An 18,368-nucleotide genomic window follows, 5' to 3' on the forward strand; every position below is an offset into this window, starting at 1 on the left:
TTTTGGAGTTTGTACGTGTTTTGGAATTTGCATGTGTTTTTTAGTTTGCAAGTGTTTTGGATTTTGCAAGTGTTTTGGAATTTGTACGTGTTTTGGAATTTGTACGTGTTTTGGATTTTGCAAGTGTTTTGGAATTTGTACGTGTTTTGGAATTTGCATGTGTTTTTTAGTTTGCAAGTGTTTTGGATTTTGCAAGTGTTTTGGAATTTGCATGTGTTTTTGAGTTTGCAAGTGTTTTGGATTTTGCAAGTGTTTTGGAATTTGTACGTGTTTTGGAATTTGTACGTGTTTTGGAATTTGTACATGTTTTGGAATTTGTACGTGTTTTGGAATTTGTACGTGTTTTGGATTTTGCAAGTGTTTTGGAATTTGTACGTGTTTTGGATTTTGCAAGTGTTTTGGAATTTGTACGTGTTTTGGAATTTGCATGTGTTTTTTAGTTTGCAAGTGTTTTGGATTTTGCAAGTGTTTTGGAATTTGTACGTGTTTTGGAATTTGTACGTGTTTTGGATTTTGCAAGTGTTTTGGAATTTGTACGTGTTTTGGAATTTGCATGTGTTTTTTAGTTTGCAAGTGTTTTGGATTTTGCAAGTGTTTTGGAATTTGTACGTGTTTTGGAATTTGCATGTGTTTTTTAGTTTGCAAGTGTTTTGGGTTTTGCAAGTGTTTTGGAATTTGTACGTGTTTTGGAATTTGTACGTGTTTTGGATTTTGCAAGTGTTTTGGAATTTGTACGTGTTTTGGAATTTGCATGTGTTTTTTAGTTTGCAAGTGTTTTGGGTTTTGCAAGTGTTTTGGAATTTGTACGTGTTTTGGAATTTGCATGTGTTTTTTAGTTTGCAAGTGTTTTGGAGTTTGTACGTGTTTTGGGTTTTGCAAGTGTTTTGGATATTGCAAGTGTTTTGGAGTTTGTACGTGTTTTGGAGTTTGCATGTGTTCTTTAGTTTGCAAGTGTTTTGGAGTTTGCATGTGTTTTGGAATTTGCATGTGTTTTGGAGTTTGTACGTGCTTTGTCTCTAGGGGCCACCGTACTATAGTGCCAATTCACAACAATTCATCTCAAAGTACTTTATATTGTCAGGTAAATACCCTAGAAATAAATCCCCAAATCACACAACCTCCTACAACCAACCACTTGGCTACGATGAGAGAAGAACTGCCTTTTAAAATGAAGAAAGCCCCAGCAGAAGCAGGCTCAGAGAAGGGCAGCCATATGGTGAGAGGAAAGGAAAGTGAGCAAAGAGAGATTGGAGAAAAAGCAAACTAGAGGAGAGAGGCCCAACCTTTACTAATAACTAATAATTGCAGAGTGGTGTACACAACGTAGAGAATGAAAAGAGTTTAGCGAAGAAGAAATGGTCAGTGCATCATGGAAAGCAAGAGTATATCCTTCAGTGTGCATATTTGTTTAATATGAAAGGTGAAGGACATATTCTGGTCAAAAATGACTCTAAGATTCTTCACAGTGTTACTGGGAGCCAGAGTAGGCATCTGGTTGGATACCATATTTCTAAGATTTTAGGGCTGAGTATAAAAACTTCTGTGCCTGAATTTAGAAACAGGAAATTAGAAGTCTTCCAAGTCTTGTCTTTAAGACATTCCTGTAGTTTAATAACTAATTTTTGTGTGTTAAGATGGGTATCGTCTGCATAGCAATGAAAATGTATGCAGATTGATATTATGCTGTCTGTGAAAACCAGCAAGAAACTGCAGATCTCTGAACTAGTTAGTGGTGACTTAGTAACTTTGTTTGTAGCTGTACTTATTTTTTAGAGAAATAAAGTCAAAGTCTGGGCACTAGACCTTGGTCTGTAAAATCCCAAATTGTTTGTTTCAAATTAGCATTTGAAGCTGGACTACCCACTAAACTGACAAAACAACCTTGGCAGAACAGATATTGGACATGTTTTTGGATATTAAGTCTAAAATATTGGCACTGTTTTGAAATTTGAGGGATTTTTGCCCATGTGTAAGGTAAGATACTGACAATTTCTTCTTTTACGGCTCAGTCTGATGGGTTCATTTTCCCACAGCCAATATTACATGACTTAAAGTCAGCGGACTTCTTAACTTAGGCTTAAATATAACTCCAAATAGTTAAAGATGCATTACAAACACATCTTCTGAACATTAAAAAAAGAAAAACTTGGTGTAAATTCACTTTCAAATTGTGGATGATTTCCAAGTTGGTGTCTTTTGTTCTCCTCTGTAACTCTAACAACTGCTGATGCTCATTCGCTCCAGCTTACATCAGATCTTATTTATCTTTCGAAAAGTGAATTACCCTGCAATGTTTGCACGACCCACAAAGTGGTTTAATAGTACTTACTGTCTCCAGAATCCCCAGAGACTAGTCAAACCATCTGGATGAAAAGATTAAAACACTGTTGGAGGGACTTTGATGTTTCTAGAAATAAAGTGCTGCAGTATTTAGACCTGTCCCCTCACAAAACATGATTTTTTAAATCAGAACATATCGTTGCCGTGACACTGACCTTTAGGTTGCTGTGTTCGATAACATCAACGATATCAGATATTAGAGGGTCTGCTCAAAGCTCATTACTTTAATCAGCTTACTCCACTGAACTGTTTCCTCAGAGCCTACTGAGCATGTGCAAGAAGTCATAGATGCACATTTACACACACTGCTGAAGGATCAGGAGAGTGGACTTATTGATATGTTTTGGTGGTTTTCTCTGCAGAGGTAAAAACACAAGTCATTCTCAAGACGTGCTGTGATCGAGAGGCAAAAAGAAGATAAACGTTTTCTGTCATTTCTGTCTTTCTATTGAGAATGAGGGTCTTCAGTAGGAAAACCAAATGCTTGTAGTCTAAAGTCACTAATAAGCTGAATGAATGCTGGATTTTCTTGGCACTCAGGAACTATTGAGGACTACTCAGCTGCAGCTTCCTAGAATCAGCTAAAGTGACCATAAACAGATTTTTCCAGGAGCTCGGGAACTTTGCAGGGTCTAAATGTGGTTCCTGGCCTGGCCACTGACAATATTTCAGAAGTGACAGTTACCTGTCAAACAACTACAAGCCTCTTAATTTCTGATTACCTGCACTGACTGTGAAGTTTATTTCTCTTTGCAAATTGTAGAAAAAACCACGAAGTTCCCCTCAGCAGGTGGATGCAGTGGCATTAGGCCTACATGAGGCTTTCACCCAGGAGTCTGAGGTCATCACCTCTACTACTTCTGCCACTACTTGTTTGTCTTTCATCCATTTTAACTTTTCTTTCTTTAGTTTTTTTCTTTGTCATGTTTTTCTTCTTCATTTTCCAAACACGTTCCAGATTTACACTCCATGTCTCCTTTTGCTCCTTTCATATCGTGTTTTTCTCATTTCATTAATGCCTACTTTATATTTTCCCTTCATACCATATATCCATATTTTAATCTTAGTTTGTTCTTTGCTTTTTCCTAGTGTCCCTAATTTTATTCTGATCTTTTGGATCCATTTCTTTTCTCTGTGTTTTTTTCTTACCTTCCTTCTTACACCTATATTGTTTACACTGTTTACTTCTCCTGTTCATCTGCCCTTATGTACTTTTACTTCATTTGCTTTCACCCCATCTCCTTATTTCTTTTTATTACTTTGTTTAAATCCTTTTACCTGTCACGTTCAAGCTTGCCTTCCTTCTTTCCATGTTATCCACCTCCCTCTGCCTTTCTTTTACTGCTCATAGCTGACCCTTACATGTAGCTGATTATTGCTTTAAGCTTGGACTGAATTTCTGGGCCGTCCTGTTGCTGACAACTGTATGGGCATGAACCTACATTAGCAACAGGAGACATGAAACAACAGGAGAAAACAGTATAAATAAATCTGTCAGCCTCCCTCATCATGACTGCGTGAAGCCTGTGTGACATTAATGAAGCCACACGGGGGCTTAGGGCCTTTAAAGTCTGGTCTTATGAAGGCAAAGATGACAGAACTGACATGCAAGCAGCAACAATAGCAGCAGCTCAGCTCCATCCTCCAGCTCTAAGACAACAATCACAGCGAATAATCCCCGCCTTGATCTCACAGGATTACTGCGAGGCCTTGTTGGGTTTTATCTGGCAGCCTCGGCTCACCCTGACACGCCACAAGGCGCAACCACCTCAAAAAGCACAAAAAAGTCTCGGTTTCTAATCCTTCGGCGTCCCTCACCAAACATCTGACCTAAAAAAAAAGCCAAACACTTGTTTTAAAAGCTTCAGACTGCACTTCAGATTTTATGTTTATGTTTATCATACCCCATGCTCTGTATTTAGGGATTTAAAGGGCTAACACTTGTGATAAAATAAGCTCTTTGTGTTTTTATTTTGAGGCAGTTCAGTTGGTTTGCTGGCTAGGGTTTAAAAGCACCACCTCCTTAGAACTTCAGTTAACATTTTTCTTTATGAGTTTTTGTGATTGTTTTGCATTTTTGTGCAGATATTTGTGTCGCTTGTGTGTCTTTATAACCCTTTAAGACCTACCATAGAACCAAGTCCGCCAGAGCTTATATTATATTTTTACATGGTGTGGTGCCATTTTTGGGAGCATTTCAAGTTGCTATACATCAATACAACAATTATAGCCCAGATTTTAATAACATGTATTCATTAAGTACATAGTAATTACATAAATTGCAAAAAAGTGCAATAAACTACAAAAAAAGAGAAAATCGTTTTTGCTTTTTTAACATATATTTCTAGTTAGAGAAATTTAAGAGGCTTATCCCTCAAAACTGTAAATACAAAAAAGTTGCATAAAATAGTTTCCTACCACAGGAAATTTATTTTGAGTGTCTTCATAGTTTTATTTTTGAAATACACCAATTTTTATATACTGCAGGAAAAACGAAAATAAATATTATACTGCAAATTTGCAAAAAAGCAGCACATGCATCAAAATACACTATTTCCAGCAGTGCAATATGAGTCCTAAGCATCCCAGAAAAGACACAGAAAGTCATAAAGTCAAATATAACTTTTAAAAACACCAGTATAGGCCCATGAGGCCCTGATGGTAAAAAAAAACTACATTTCCGCGAAAATGACGTCACTTCCGGTTTCGGGCAGGTAATGGCGGACATGCAAAAGTTCGCGCTGACGTCTATTCCAACGTAGGAAGTGTTCTGAACAGCTGATCGGATCGGCAATGCGTGTTTCTGGAATATTATGTTTTTGTTGCTGCAAGTGCTTTTTATGCAGTTTGCAAAGCTATATGTGGAAGGAAACTGTGACCTAGGACAAGCTGATGGCATAAGATGTAAGTACAACTCCTCCGGTTTCATATGCAAAAAAAATTATTGCGCTAGCTTACGCGGTTGCAGAGCTACCGGGATTTAAAAATAGTTACGCAAAACAGAGCGTGCCCGCTCCGACCGGCTCTAAAGGGTTAAAAAATCTAGAATATTTTTTGCATTGCTGTGTCAGTTTATATCACTTTAAGTCTCTCTGCGGTTATTTTGTGTCTCTTTTGCAACTTTGTGTGGCTGGTTTGCTTTAATTTTTACTCTTTGTGGTCTTTTGCCATTTAATTGTGGTTGTTTTATATATCACTGAATTTTCTTTTGTATCTCTGTGTCTTTGGCATTTTTATAGTCATTTTGTATTTCAGTGCTGTCATTTTATGTCTATTCAGTGTCTTTTTGAAAATGTTTCTTTAATCTTATTTTCATGTTGTGGTCAGTTGATATCACTGGGAGTCTCTCTGTAGCTCCTTTGCGCCTTTTGCCTGATATGTATCCCTCTAGAGTAATTTGGTGTCTCTGTGGTCTCCTTCCACTTACTTGTGGTTATTTCACATTTTTCTGAAGTCATTTTGTGCCTCTTTGTGTGTTTTTCAATTCATCTGTGGTCATTTTTGTAGTTGCTACAAAGTGTCCTCTAACAACTATTTGTGGTTATTTTATGTTTCTGTGAAATTGTTTTATCTTGTTGTGGTGAGTTTATATCACTTCTCTCTGTGACCATCTTGTATCTTTTTGTTCTGTGCTTGGTTTTCTTTTGAGCGTCGATTTATAGCTGCTAGATGAGCTCTGAGACTTTCCAAAAAAAATATTACATCTTTTGACTCAGCGTCTCTGCCCTGTCTGCCACTACACACTAGTGAACTATAATTACCACTGAAAAACAAGCATCATTTCAGTTTCAATGAAAAAACGTGACGGAAAAGAGAATCCTCACATCCACTGTGAGCTAATCAGTCACATGGATCTTTTTTTTTATGATTAGAGCAGATTTCTTTCGATCTTCATCTTATTACTGCTGAGCAATTAGCTAACTTACAGCTTCCTGTCACGCAGAAAACATCTAAAAGCCTGAGGGAAATGTGCCAAATGAGCTCAATGCATGTGACTCTCTGAACTGGTCTTTTTCTGGCTCACTGTTTGGGGTTTAGCCTTAGAGGTCCTGCACAAACTGAGGAATGCCCACTGCTCTTCATTCATGCTCCTGAACTACAGAAAAGCTCTTTGATGCTGCTGCTTTGTGCTTCAAAGTAGACACCGGTTTCAGCCTTATGTAGGAAACATTAATTAAGTTGTTGATGGGAGACTGCAGTTGCAACACGTAATCACTTACAGCTAAAGTTCATCTATAAAAGGTGCTATCTCTGTTATAAGCATCAGGTTACTTTGGGCAGAAGTAACCTGATGGGGTCCTTGACCGGGGGATTGGCCAAATTTAAATACGCTAATGTTTGATGCTACATAAAGTTTTTTATGAACTTTATGTAGCATGTAGTAGAGTACAGCATTGCTGAAAATGAAAAATTATTGCTTTGTCTGTATTTCATGTATGCCTTATTTAATGGAAATCAATGCCACAGGTGGTTAAATGTGTTGGGGGTTTTTTGTTGGGTTTTTTTAAAATCACAATTGTAAAATGCATGGCTAAGGCTCCCATCTCTAGGCCATGGCTAATCAGGAGCTTTGTGGTTTGATCTGCAGCTCCTCCGGCAATATTAATTGTTGGGTAATTGCATTAAAATGCTCCAAAAGGCACCAATGGCGCAAACACGATTGAGAAGATAAGTTAAGTAATGCCAATTAGCGGAGACGAGGCAGAGTTAGTCGCCCTGCGTGATAGATACAGGCCTTAAAAGTTAGAGAGTAAGACGCCATGAATGTGGATTGTAGTAAAACAAACAAACATGTGTCTCTGAGAGAAGGAAATCACTCTACATCTAATAGTTAATTTACTATTCGTAAGTTGAGAGAAAGACTCTGCAACACGAGACAAACTCATGGACTGTGGAGTCGAGTGCATAATATGACCACTGTTATCATATTTAAGGAAAAAATAATTGTGTATTTTCCCCAGAACATGCTGTTGACCTTAAAAGATGAAATCTAATTATGTTTCTGAGGAATTCAGCGCAAGAGCATGTGGAGGCTCTGCGCATGATTGGTTTAATGACCACTCATGTGGTAGTTATGATCCAGTTATACATTTAAAAAGTTTTCTGGACAGGGGGAATTGAAATCAGATTATCTTGGTTCTGTTGTAAAAAGTAGACACCAAAACACTATTTATCAATTTAGGAAGTTAAGTCGTTAGCTCACCCTCTGACATTAACATACATCTCAACAGATGTGATGAGATCACAACTGGGCAGCTGCGAGTGAGAGATGTCTGGTGGTGCGAAACACGATTATAGTGGTTCGACAAGTTAGTGCCAAACAGGAGGTGTAGTTGCTGGAATGCTTGTTTCATAACATGGGTCACACTATTTGAATTCTGAACCTTTGTACTTTTAGACTGTTCCAAATGCACCAGCAGCTAGAAATTTGTGCTAGAGAATAAAGGAGTGAAATTCTAGGTCAGTAAGTGAAATATTTTTGTAGTAATTCAAAGGAAGCATCATAACAAATTGTGGTCAACAATGTGTGGTGAGTAAAGTCAATCCCAAGTCCTTTCTAATGCGTGCAACAGCTAAAATGGAGCAAAAGCTTCTTCTGCGATTGTCTGTTAGTATAATTAACCTCAATCAAGCACAGAGCATGTCATATTAATTGTTAACATGGTCCAAAAGGAACCAACAGCACAGACATGGTTGAGAAGATAAGTTAAGTAATGCCAATTAGCAGAGACAAAACCCAGTGGATGTCTATTGAACTGAACCTGCACTGAACCTGCTATTTGAAGTGTCCCAAATTACAGAAAACGATTGATTTTTATAAAAGTGCAAAACCTGTAAATTTGTTGAAAAGAATTTCACATTGTAAAAACAAGAAAAACAAAAGACAGACTGTAAACATGTTCAATTTACCTTAAAAGTGGAACATTTTAATATGGAAGTCTGTGAAACTCTAGGTTCTGTAGACTCCCATGGTGATGTCAATATATATAGTACGATACTGTGCAAAAAGTCTTGAGCAAGAAAAATGGATCCTGTGATTTACCGAAACATACATGCATACATGGAAATAATGTATATAAAATCAAAACAGAGTTTGACTTTTTCTATCCAGGTATGATTTTACTGCATTGGCAGTGTTTGGGATCCATGTCATGCTAAAAAATGAAGCCATTCCTAATCAGGTGGTTTTGCATGGTGAATCAAGATGTGATGGTACATCTCTGTGTTCTTAATTCAACCATTTGTTTAACTACAAACCATGACAGAGCCTCCACCGTGTTTTACTGATGGCTGTAGACACTCACTGTACTTCTTTCCTGAACTTCTCCCTACATACTGACAATGATTTACGCCAAAAAACTTCAAATCTGAATTCATCACTTCATCAGACCTGTTGCCACTGATTTACAGTGCAGTTCTTGTTCAATTTTAATACCTCAGCCTTTTCTCCCTGTCTCCCTTCATTAAGAATGGCTTCTTGACAGCCACTCTTCCACTGAGACCACTTCAGATAAGGCTTCAATGAATACTAGATGATCAACTGAAAACCCAGATGCATCTCTCAGGTCCTGCGTCAGGTCTTTGCTGGATTTTTTCCTGTTTTTTGAGGACATGACTTTCAGATACTGCCCATCTGCTGTATATAATTCTTTTGTTCTCCACTCACCTACATTTTTAAGGACACTTTATGCCAAATTTCATGAAGCTCGGCCAACAAGAACAGGAAAAGATGACCTTAAATGAGACATATTCATGTTAACCTCTATGCACTTCTACATATTCTCTCCTCTGGACCAGGGCTACAGACACAGAAAGAGAGCAGATAAGTGTGACTTATATAAAAATCTGAAGGTTAACTATTATAACCCTAAACCTGCATTCATTTCCCCCCTAAACTACCCCAAAATACCTGCAGAGTAAAGCCTCATTTCAAGGTAAAGAACAAAGCTTGAGAGTCTGTCATTTAAGACCATCAGGTGTAAATGCAGGTGGAGCAGGCACCGATATGCAAACAGGTGATCAGCAGCATGGCAGCAAAATAGGAAGAGGAAATCAGAGAAGAGCATGTGCCACGTCTTCCTCTCCGTCTTTGCCTTCTTATCAAATCGAACTTGATATTTCCATTTCCAAGCACTGCAATCTTCATACTGCACAAACAACTGCAGTGAAACACATGCACGAAACAGGACACCAGCTCAGAGCAGAGCTGTGAGTCAGCCCTCTAAAGTAACTTTGCTTGTTTGCACTCACACATATTGAGCGGTGTGATCCCAGGCAGTGAAAGCAGTCATTCCCTCGGGCTGCAGGTGCTAAAAACTAAAGGAGCTGCTGGTCCACTCATCATTGAATTCTTCCTAATACCCAATTTGTCTCAGGCAAAGATGTTAGAGCCCAGCTGTAGATCATTTAATAAGCTTTTATCTATTATTTTATTAATTAAACACTGAATCAGAATTTCTCTAAATACTACAAAAAAACTGAAATGTAACGTGTCCAAAGCACTACTAAAAACAAAAAGGGAATTCAAAAGTGACAAACAGCACAGAACCATGGGACTGTGACAAAAGCAGCTTGAATAGTATTCCCTGTGTGAGATTTACCAATGGGATGTGTTGACGAGAAATCAGCTGATGTGGGCAGGCACTGAGATCAGCTGATCTGAAGAGGATTAAGGTTGAGCGTCACTCTGTTGACATTCTGAACTTTATGCTCAATTTGTAGGATGAAACTGCTTCATTTGTTGCTCTGGTTATACGTGTTACAGGGATGTGTAGAAAGATATACGCTCCGCATGTGTGTGTATGTATACACACTGAAGTCAGGTATCATTTCCTTTCTTTAGTTATTTTTTGTCAAACCTTAGTAAAGATGGAAATAAATAGAGAGAGAACAGTGAGCACCTATTAGCAGATTCTGAGGACGAGGGGCTTCTCTGAAAGTTTTCCCAAAAGGGAAAACAAGGCTAAATATCATGAACCGGCATTTCACAGTGAACTATGGAGAAAAAAATTCCTTTTGACATAATTCACTCAACTAATATTCACTGTACTTGACTAAATCCCAGTCAGAGGCAATAAAGAGAAAGAGAATAATAACACAAGAGGTCTGCTGGCTTATCGTAAAGATCATAATTATAATTATCTGAACATTTTTATCTTCAGTTTAACATCATTTTATTTGGCATAATAATTTAATAAGGTTGATGCATTTAAAAACACATCCTTTCTGGGAATTTGCATGAAATTCAGGTATAATTTGAATGATGAATTAAAGAAAAACGAAGGTGGATGGGGATAAAAAGGTCAGGCTAACAGGTGTTTTTGACTCTGAAGGGGCCTTTACTGTAGGGCACAACTAGAGACTCAGGTAGCAGCAGGAGAAACAAAGGGAGCACCGTGAAAAGTTGACAACCATCACCTATGGCAATGCTCCACTCCTGGAGAACCGTATGTAACAGGTTTGCATACAGAAACTTTCTTCTAGATCAGGGATGTCAAACTCATTTTACATTGGGATCCATATGCAGCGCACTTTGATCCTAACTGGTGAAACTCCCCTTTCTGTCAGTGTAAAGTAGTTAAACTGCAATCCCTGAGATATCTTGGCAGTCGAAAAACAAGTGCAATTTCAACAGTATGCCTCAGTTTTACGATCTGATAATGAAAAGCTGCTGTAGGAAATTAAATAAATGTGTCAGCGCGGCTCTTTGGGCTTAAATTGTAAGACGTGAAAAATTATTGAAAGACTTGTTGTAGCTCACTGCCTAGACATCCCTGTTACAATAAATCAGAACTTTCCTGTCGCTTGCTTGTTTGTCTCTTACTTTTATTACTGTAGTATGAATGACTGTGGGTGAGCAGGACAAGCTGTAATTTGTATCAAAATACAGTTAAAAGTCTAAAATTTATGTCTTTTTTCACATTTTCCAAAGCTGTCCAGTGGGAAAGATTGGAGTCTTTGGCAGGCTAATTTTGATAGTTTTGAGAGCTTTGTGGTTAAAAAAGAATATATATTTTTTAATCCTGATTATCTCGCTTTCAGTTTCATTAGAAATTGTTAGTGAAATTAAAGACCCGATTACTCACCCAGTCTTAAGGGGATCAAATGCAGAGTGAAACATGCTGGTGGGAAGATTAAAGTCAAATAGACTCTGTTATTCTTCTGGTTTGCATCTCTGTGAAGGATTCAAAATGCACTGGGATAATGAGCCCAAACACGCCTCAAAGCTTTGAAGACCAAACAAGATCAAAGGAGTGCTGACTCCACGGTCACCTGACCCCGACCTGGCATTGTCATGAAGACTGAAAAAGATAACTCTCCTTGCATGGCAAGTTGCTATGTGTTTCTCATCCTCTCATTCTGATGACATGCAGGTATGCAGCCAGTGAGACACAAAAAAACAATTAAATGTTTCCATGCTGCTGTGTCTGTGCAAACCTGTGATTGTGAGCTTATAAAAGTGGTCACGGGCTGCAGCAGACATTCAAAAAGCCATTAAATTAAACCTTATCTCCTACTTTAAAAGAATAGGGCTACTGCATCTGCTGCTGCTTCGTCACGGCGCTGCGCTCCCCACAGGCGAGGCGCTGACCTTTAAAAATTAAGTTTCTAATTACATCCAAACACACAAGCAGTAAAATATGGGCTAAACAAACGTGTAGTGACTTTAAAGAAGGGAGCACAAGTTTATGTATCACTGTGCCATCCAGTTTATCAAACCTGACAAAGGCTCAAAAGCTTGATGACTTTTAAAGAGCAACAAAAGCCCAACAAAGGAGGTGGGTGGTAGTGTGGTAGTGTGGGCGGTAGGGGGGGGGGGCTGTATTAGGCGGGCATCTACCGACCACACACTGGTGAAATTCTGCCCCCTGTTGGTGATGGTTTTAGTTAAAACCTCAGAGAAAGTAAAGCCTTCGTCCTACCCGCTGCTGTTGCCCTCGTGGTCGGTGGTTCACGCCACAAGTGACATCACATCCCCTGGCACAAACCACATTTTGGTGTGTTTTCAGCCAATCGTGCATCTCTTGATTTTTATAACAAGTGCATAATAAGTTCAAAGTCAGGTTGCTCTTCACTGTTTCAGTGATATATCCACACAGAAGCTCTGATATATCCCTCTAATTAAAGAGAGGAAAATCCTGCAACAGCTTAAAAAGCTGAGACTTTTAGGGAAAAGTCTTCCATATTGGGTGCTATACAACCAATGGGGATGAAGGAAAAATGTGTCTTTCCCAATCAGTCGGTGGGTGTTTGCTGAAGGCTGCTGCCTGTCGTTAGGTAAAATCGTCTTGCAAAGAGGTGCTGAGTTTGCCACTAATTTACAAGGAAGATGCCGACTTGTGTGCAAACACTTACTTACTGCTTACTAATCATCAAGCAGTAGTAAAACTCAAAAAGTAGCAGTAGGAAACTGGAAACAGAGAACGCCCATAATGAATGTTTTATCAAACACGTTTCAAAAGACTCAGCTTTTACTTTGAAGTCTGTATTTCCAGTTTGTGTTTCAGCTGATCAGCAATCTCAAGGAGTTTCTTGCTAACCGGCCCAGGAATGACATTTTACCTAGCAACCATGATTATGAGTTGATCCTGGACCAGTCTGTAGGCCTGTGTTACCAGGGACGATCTGATTTCCTCGTGTCAGCATTGTTCCCACATCATCATAATTAATGTTGTTCCAGGTTCAACATTGCAAGTGACCAATCACCTTCTTGTGACGTCATTCCTTTGCGACTTCGAAATACCCGCTGTTAGATTTGTATTGTTGATTGTCATTTATGCTTAGAAATATTTACTTATATATGCTTAGAGTTTTGTAATTAGTTGTAGATTGGTAGAGGTTTTGATCCTTGATAGTCTGCAAACTTTGTGTGTATTAGACAGCACTTTGGGAGCATGAGAGGTCATACCGTGTCTTATTGTTTTATGGTAGGATTAACGTAGCTACATCTGTTCTAGTCTAAGTGCTCTTTGTTTAGATGAACTGCAGGACTTCCTCACCGTGTTATCTAGGATGAACCATCTAGGGTGAGGGGGAGGCTACCCTCTTCCTGACCAAGGATGTTTAACCCTTTGATCAGAAACACACACACACACACACACACACACACACACACACACACACACACACACACACACACACACACACAGGCAAGGTACTCTTTGTTTGTATGTAGACGTCGTATGTTAATGAACCTATGCATATTCATGTAACCTCAATAAAAGGACAGTGTTACGGGAGGACGGACGAGAGCTACTGGGGTCAAGCGAAGGAACGGCGTTTGTCTGGTTCTCTCCCGTGCACGAGTACCATGAAGAAGTTTGCCTACTTGCGTCTTGCTTGCAGTGTAATTATATTGTCTTCAACGTTCCAGCAGATGGGTTCAAGCTACAAACCTATCATTAATTGGTCCTTCGATGCCGGAGCCCTGGAATCGCATTCACCGAGGGGAGGAGAGGCACGCTGAAAGACTGACGTCAGCCAGGAAGTTCCTGTGGATTCGCGGTCTGTCTTTTCTCCTCGATGAATGACGGTCGGCGGGATTCGGGCTGATATTACACTCTAAGCAATGCCAAGTAAGTTTAAAGAGGCCGACTCTATAACCGTGTCGTTGTGCAGTCTCCGCCACTGTGTGAGGCGTTGAGAAGAGCCCGACTCTATAACCGTGTGGTTGTGCAGTCTCCGCCACTGTGTGAGGCGTTGAGAAGAGCCCGACTCTATAACCGTGTGGTTGTGCAGTCTCCGCCACTGTGTGAGGCGTTGAGAAGTTCGCTACTTTGTGGAGCGATACCCGGGTTCCTTGCTACTTTGTGGAGCAAGAGGTTCCTCGCTACTTTGTGTGGCTAGAGGTGAGTTCTCCGCCACTTTGTGGGGCGTTGAGAAGTTCCGCGGGGTCCAGACTGTGCTGGACGATAGGCCTATTTTGTGTTGTTTTTGTTGTCGTCGTCGTCGTTGTTGTTGTTGTGTGGGTGTGTGCGGAGCAGAACATGTGGTCTGTGACACCGACTGTTGTTGTTATCATGGGTTTCTAAGCAACCAAGAGTGAGTCGGAGGGAGACAGACGTTTGTGCTGGACTTTGCTCCTGGCAGCACAAAGTATTTATGTAAAAAAGAGAGGGAGCGACGGCTCCACAGCTGCGCGGGTTCACGCGAGCGCGGTCACGCGGGTTTCACGCGGACCTGAGCCGTGCGGTTAATCGCAGGCTTAAAAATGGAAGAGATTAAAATGTTAGAAGTTTTCAGAAAACACACCAGCCTTGAAGAGCGTGTGGAGAAGGCCAGCCCACATCAGCAGCTATGCTCTGGTGGGTGGCTGTCCCCCCACCCCTTGCTGACACAAAACGTTAACTCTTCAGCCTGTGTGCCAGACCATAGACGTAATTGAGGTGGATAGTTGTTAAAAGTCATCTACATTACGCTTGTGGTTGCTTAAATTCAGTACGATGACATGTGAGGTGAAGTGATATAGATAAATATTTAAACTAATGAAGTGCATAGAGGCACTTGACCTGTGTGGAAGACTGTCGTCTTATTATGAACCATTGTTGAGATATGGAGCACACCTGTGAAAACAACTAATATGCTGAACCCTGTATGAAACATCTAAAAGTACATGATGGAGAAGCTGAGTTGAATATGAAAGTGTAAGACTTTGCCACTGTGGGCAGAGCAACTACTGTGTGATGTTGCGTTGCAGTTTTTTTTTTTTCTTCTGAGCTGATGAGCAGGCTACACATTATCAGATCGAGAGCTGTCTGAGAACTACTCTAAGAGAGGGAAACAGCACTATGTTAACTGTGATAACTGGAGTGTGCAGCGTTTCCATGAGCAGTTTTCCTGAATCTTGACTCTTGTGTGTGGAGTGTTCATAGCATCAGCATTATGTTTTTGTTTATTTGTTTTGTTGGGTTGGAAATAATTAAATAAACGTGTGATCATGCCTATGGATCACCATGGCACATATCTCCAGCCATATGATTTATTTATGCAGATGACAAAGTGAGTGTGAATGTGTCTGACATCACAGTGTTTTTGTGCACTGTGCAAGAGTAATTGCCTTTGATTGTGAGTGACAGCGGTGATTTTGCAGGTCACCAGCTATTGTAAATAAAAAAAAAAAAAGAGTGAATAAGAGGGAGAATTTATATTGTAGAAAAAAATAATCATAGGAAAAAGGTTTTGTGTTGATCAACCAAAAAAACAACTATAATTTCATTTTCTGCTTTTAAGAAAGGATTGTTCACAAAAACAGAGAGAGAGAGAGAGAGAGAGAGAGAGAGATATGTGTTGATTAAGCAGTGATGATAATAATGAAAATGTCTTAGTTGTCACTTTCAGGTGAAAAGCAGACCTGAATCAATTTTCCACATGCAGCGGTCGGAAGAAAAGTTATAGTTTAACAATTGGAAACGTTCAAGCCAAGTTTCTGGCTGACTTATTTATAGCACGATCTGTCTCAAAACTCTCACTCTTCCCTGAAAAAACCTGATCAGCAGCGGCAGTATCGGAGCAGAGGCTGCAGAAGCAAAAGCAGCAGAAGAAGAAAGCAAACCCATCTTCCTGTCTGATTGAATGAATTCCACGGAAGGGCGAGCAAGATGGCGGCGTGAAGAGGAGTTTTTGTTCGAGCGCTTAGCACGAGACACTTATTTGACGTCTTTCTGGCTTTCGGGACTTTTTTGGAGATCAGCGCGCTAAACTTGCTGGATCTGAGGCCAGGGTCTGCGGCGGCAGCATGTTGAAATGCTCAAAAAGGACTGAGTGACTCGGGCAAGCCACATGCGGCTAGCGACATGAAAGAAATGGACCCTTCATGATGCGTTCAACGTGCCAGCGCTGTGGTGGGAAAGGCTCCATCATAAACACGCCCTGCGCCGAGGTTCAGGCCAAGAAGAAGAAGACGATGACTTCCAAGCCCAAGAAGGTCGGCCTCAGCGTGGGCGAGCTGATTGTGAAAGCCGTGGCCGCTCTCAAGAAGGCTCTGGCTGCCGGAGGCTACGATGTGGACAAGAACAAGGCCCGTGTCAAGACCGCCATCAAGAGTCTGGTGGCGAAGGGCACTCTGGTGCAGACCAAGGGCACCGGGGCCTCCGGATCCTTCAAGATGAACAGGGTTACTGAGACCAAAGCTAAGACGCCCGCCGCGGCCAAAGCCAAGAAACCGGCAGCAGCTGCTAAGAAGTCGCCCAGGAAGGCAGCAGCAGCAGCACTTCAGCCACTAGCACGAAGTCAACCGCATCAGAGGACAATAGTGAGAGTGGCTGTGACTTCACTGTGCATGTGAAGAAAACGTTTGAGGAGAACTGAACAGTTGGAGTTTGACATTTGCCACCTGTGGAGTAAAATGGCAAGAAGAGACAGTGGGACACAGGACAAAGCTGAAGGAGAACTGCCGGCTGTTGGACTGTTGAAGTGGGAGAGGACAACAGAGTGAGAAGACTAGGTGAGAACACATAGGAATTATTTAATGTGGGAAATCAAAATTTGGGTTAGCAAACCTGGGGAAAAGAAAACTGACTGCTTAAGTTGGAAAATTGAGACGGAGTCTGAAACATTGCGAAAATAGAAACATATACAAAATCACACACACACAAGCAGAACATGCATTAACCCTACTAACAATTCCAAACACAAAATGACTCATGAAGACTCATAGCACATTAGTTAAGAAATGATTAAATAATAGCAGAGAAGTGTGTAGGAAAGGCAGCTTTAAGAACATGCTCTGCTGGAGATGCAGCTCCACAGACATGCATTAGACCTGCCTAATAACACAAACACATGTAATGAAAATTAGCTTGTTATCTTTCATCAGTGTTAAAATAGTGTCAATTTAGCAGACACTTGTTATTAAATACTGAATTTATCCAATGCAAAAAATTGACTCTCCAGGTTGCAGGACAACAGTTTAACTTTTGTGAGAAAAAAGATCCTGGTTTGACCAACCAGTGATCAGACAATAAATTTAGTTGTTAAAATGGTAAATTGGGAGAAGCTTCCTGCTTGATTGAGGCAGCACATGTAATTTACTGTATGAGGGAAATTGTCTTTTGTGATACTATTTTGAACATGCTTTTCTGTCGTCCTGTCAACTTAGTGGGTTAATAGTTGATATGCAAATTAGTTGATCGGTTTTAGATTAATGAAAGGTGACTGAATTCTAGTACGAGTGAATGAGATGTGTTGGAGTTGTTGTGTGTTGAGTGGAGACTCTAAAACACTGAGTTTCCTGCTTTGATGTGCGAGTGAATCCTGTATTTAGATACACAACTCTGAATACGTCAGAACAGACTGTTTTGTGAAGTGCATGACAGCATGTCACATGTTTTATGATGAAGGGAAAAGGAAAATTGAATAAAATAGATCTGTGGCCTAAATGAGTGAAGAGCACAGACCTGGTAATTAAACTCATAGCTAATAAGACATTAGGATTATGTTGTGTGTTGTGCAGCTGATGGTTGATTTGGAGTGAATCTAGCTGATGATTTTTCTTTTGTTGTGAAGTCGAGCCTGCCGATTAGTATGATGGTATGATGAACCATGCTAATGGTATGATTTACCTGAGATGAGGAGTTTGTGTCATGACTTAACAAGGCCTTTTTATTTTGATACTTTCACAGTGCACTGAAAGTTTTGTTTGATAATCTCTGTTATTTTTCATTTTTATCTTTTGAACAGGCACTGATTTTGTTTGTCTATTTTCTTTTCTTTAAGCAGATCTGCACGTCGGGAATTAAAAATGCTACACATCGTCGAGAAAATTGTGCCAAGTGAGTTCTCCACATTTAAATGGACTCTGGAGAAAGCCACTTATTTGGGACAATTATTAAATGACAGTCCCAGTCCAAAAGGATTCAGCGATGTAATCCAAACTAAAGTTCTTCTTTTTCTTTTTGAAATGACGTCATTTTGCTGAGAGTGGAAACTAAATGCGACGATAGGTTCCACTATCAGCAAAGAAAGAAAGAATGAATGCATGAATGAGTGAGTGAAAGGAAAACAAACTGACTGACTGGTAAAAGCTGACA

The 18,368-nt window shown here is 40.0% G+C and overlaps 1 protein-coding gene and 1 pseudogene across 3 annotated transcripts in view; one reads left to right on the top strand and one right to left on the bottom strand.

The window, feature by feature from the left end:
* crfa4 (cytokine receptor family, class I receptor 4) overlaps positions 1-18,368 on the bottom strand; it is an 81,931-nt gene that overhangs the window by 34,268 nt on the left and 29,295 nt on the right. Inside the window, exon 1 of one of the 3 annotated variants that reach the window (XM_085399369.1) lies at positions 11,427-11,536. The exons of 1 other annotated variant lie outside the window; for it this stretch is intronic. In XM_085399369.1, the coding sequence (XP_085255495.1) occupies positions 11,427-11,461 (35 nt within the window). In that variant the 5' untranslated portion in view covers positions 11,462-11,536. Of the gene's footprint in view, positions 1-9,591; positions 9,748-11,426; positions 11,537-18,368 lie in introns of those variants that run through there. One more of the 3 variants, XM_085399368.1, reaches the window with a different exon arrangement.
* Positions 15,845-16,764, top strand: LOC146641866 (histone H1 pseudogene; annotated as a pseudogene).

Source organism: Rhamphochromis longiceps, linkage group LG23 (assembly GCF_057381845.1).
Source record: "Rhamphochromis longiceps isolate RC_006_pf linkage group LG23, R_longiceps_female_GT1.1, whole genome shotgun sequence".
Lineage (NCBI taxonomy): Eukaryota > Metazoa > Chordata > Actinopteri > Cichliformes > Cichlidae > Rhamphochromis > Rhamphochromis longiceps.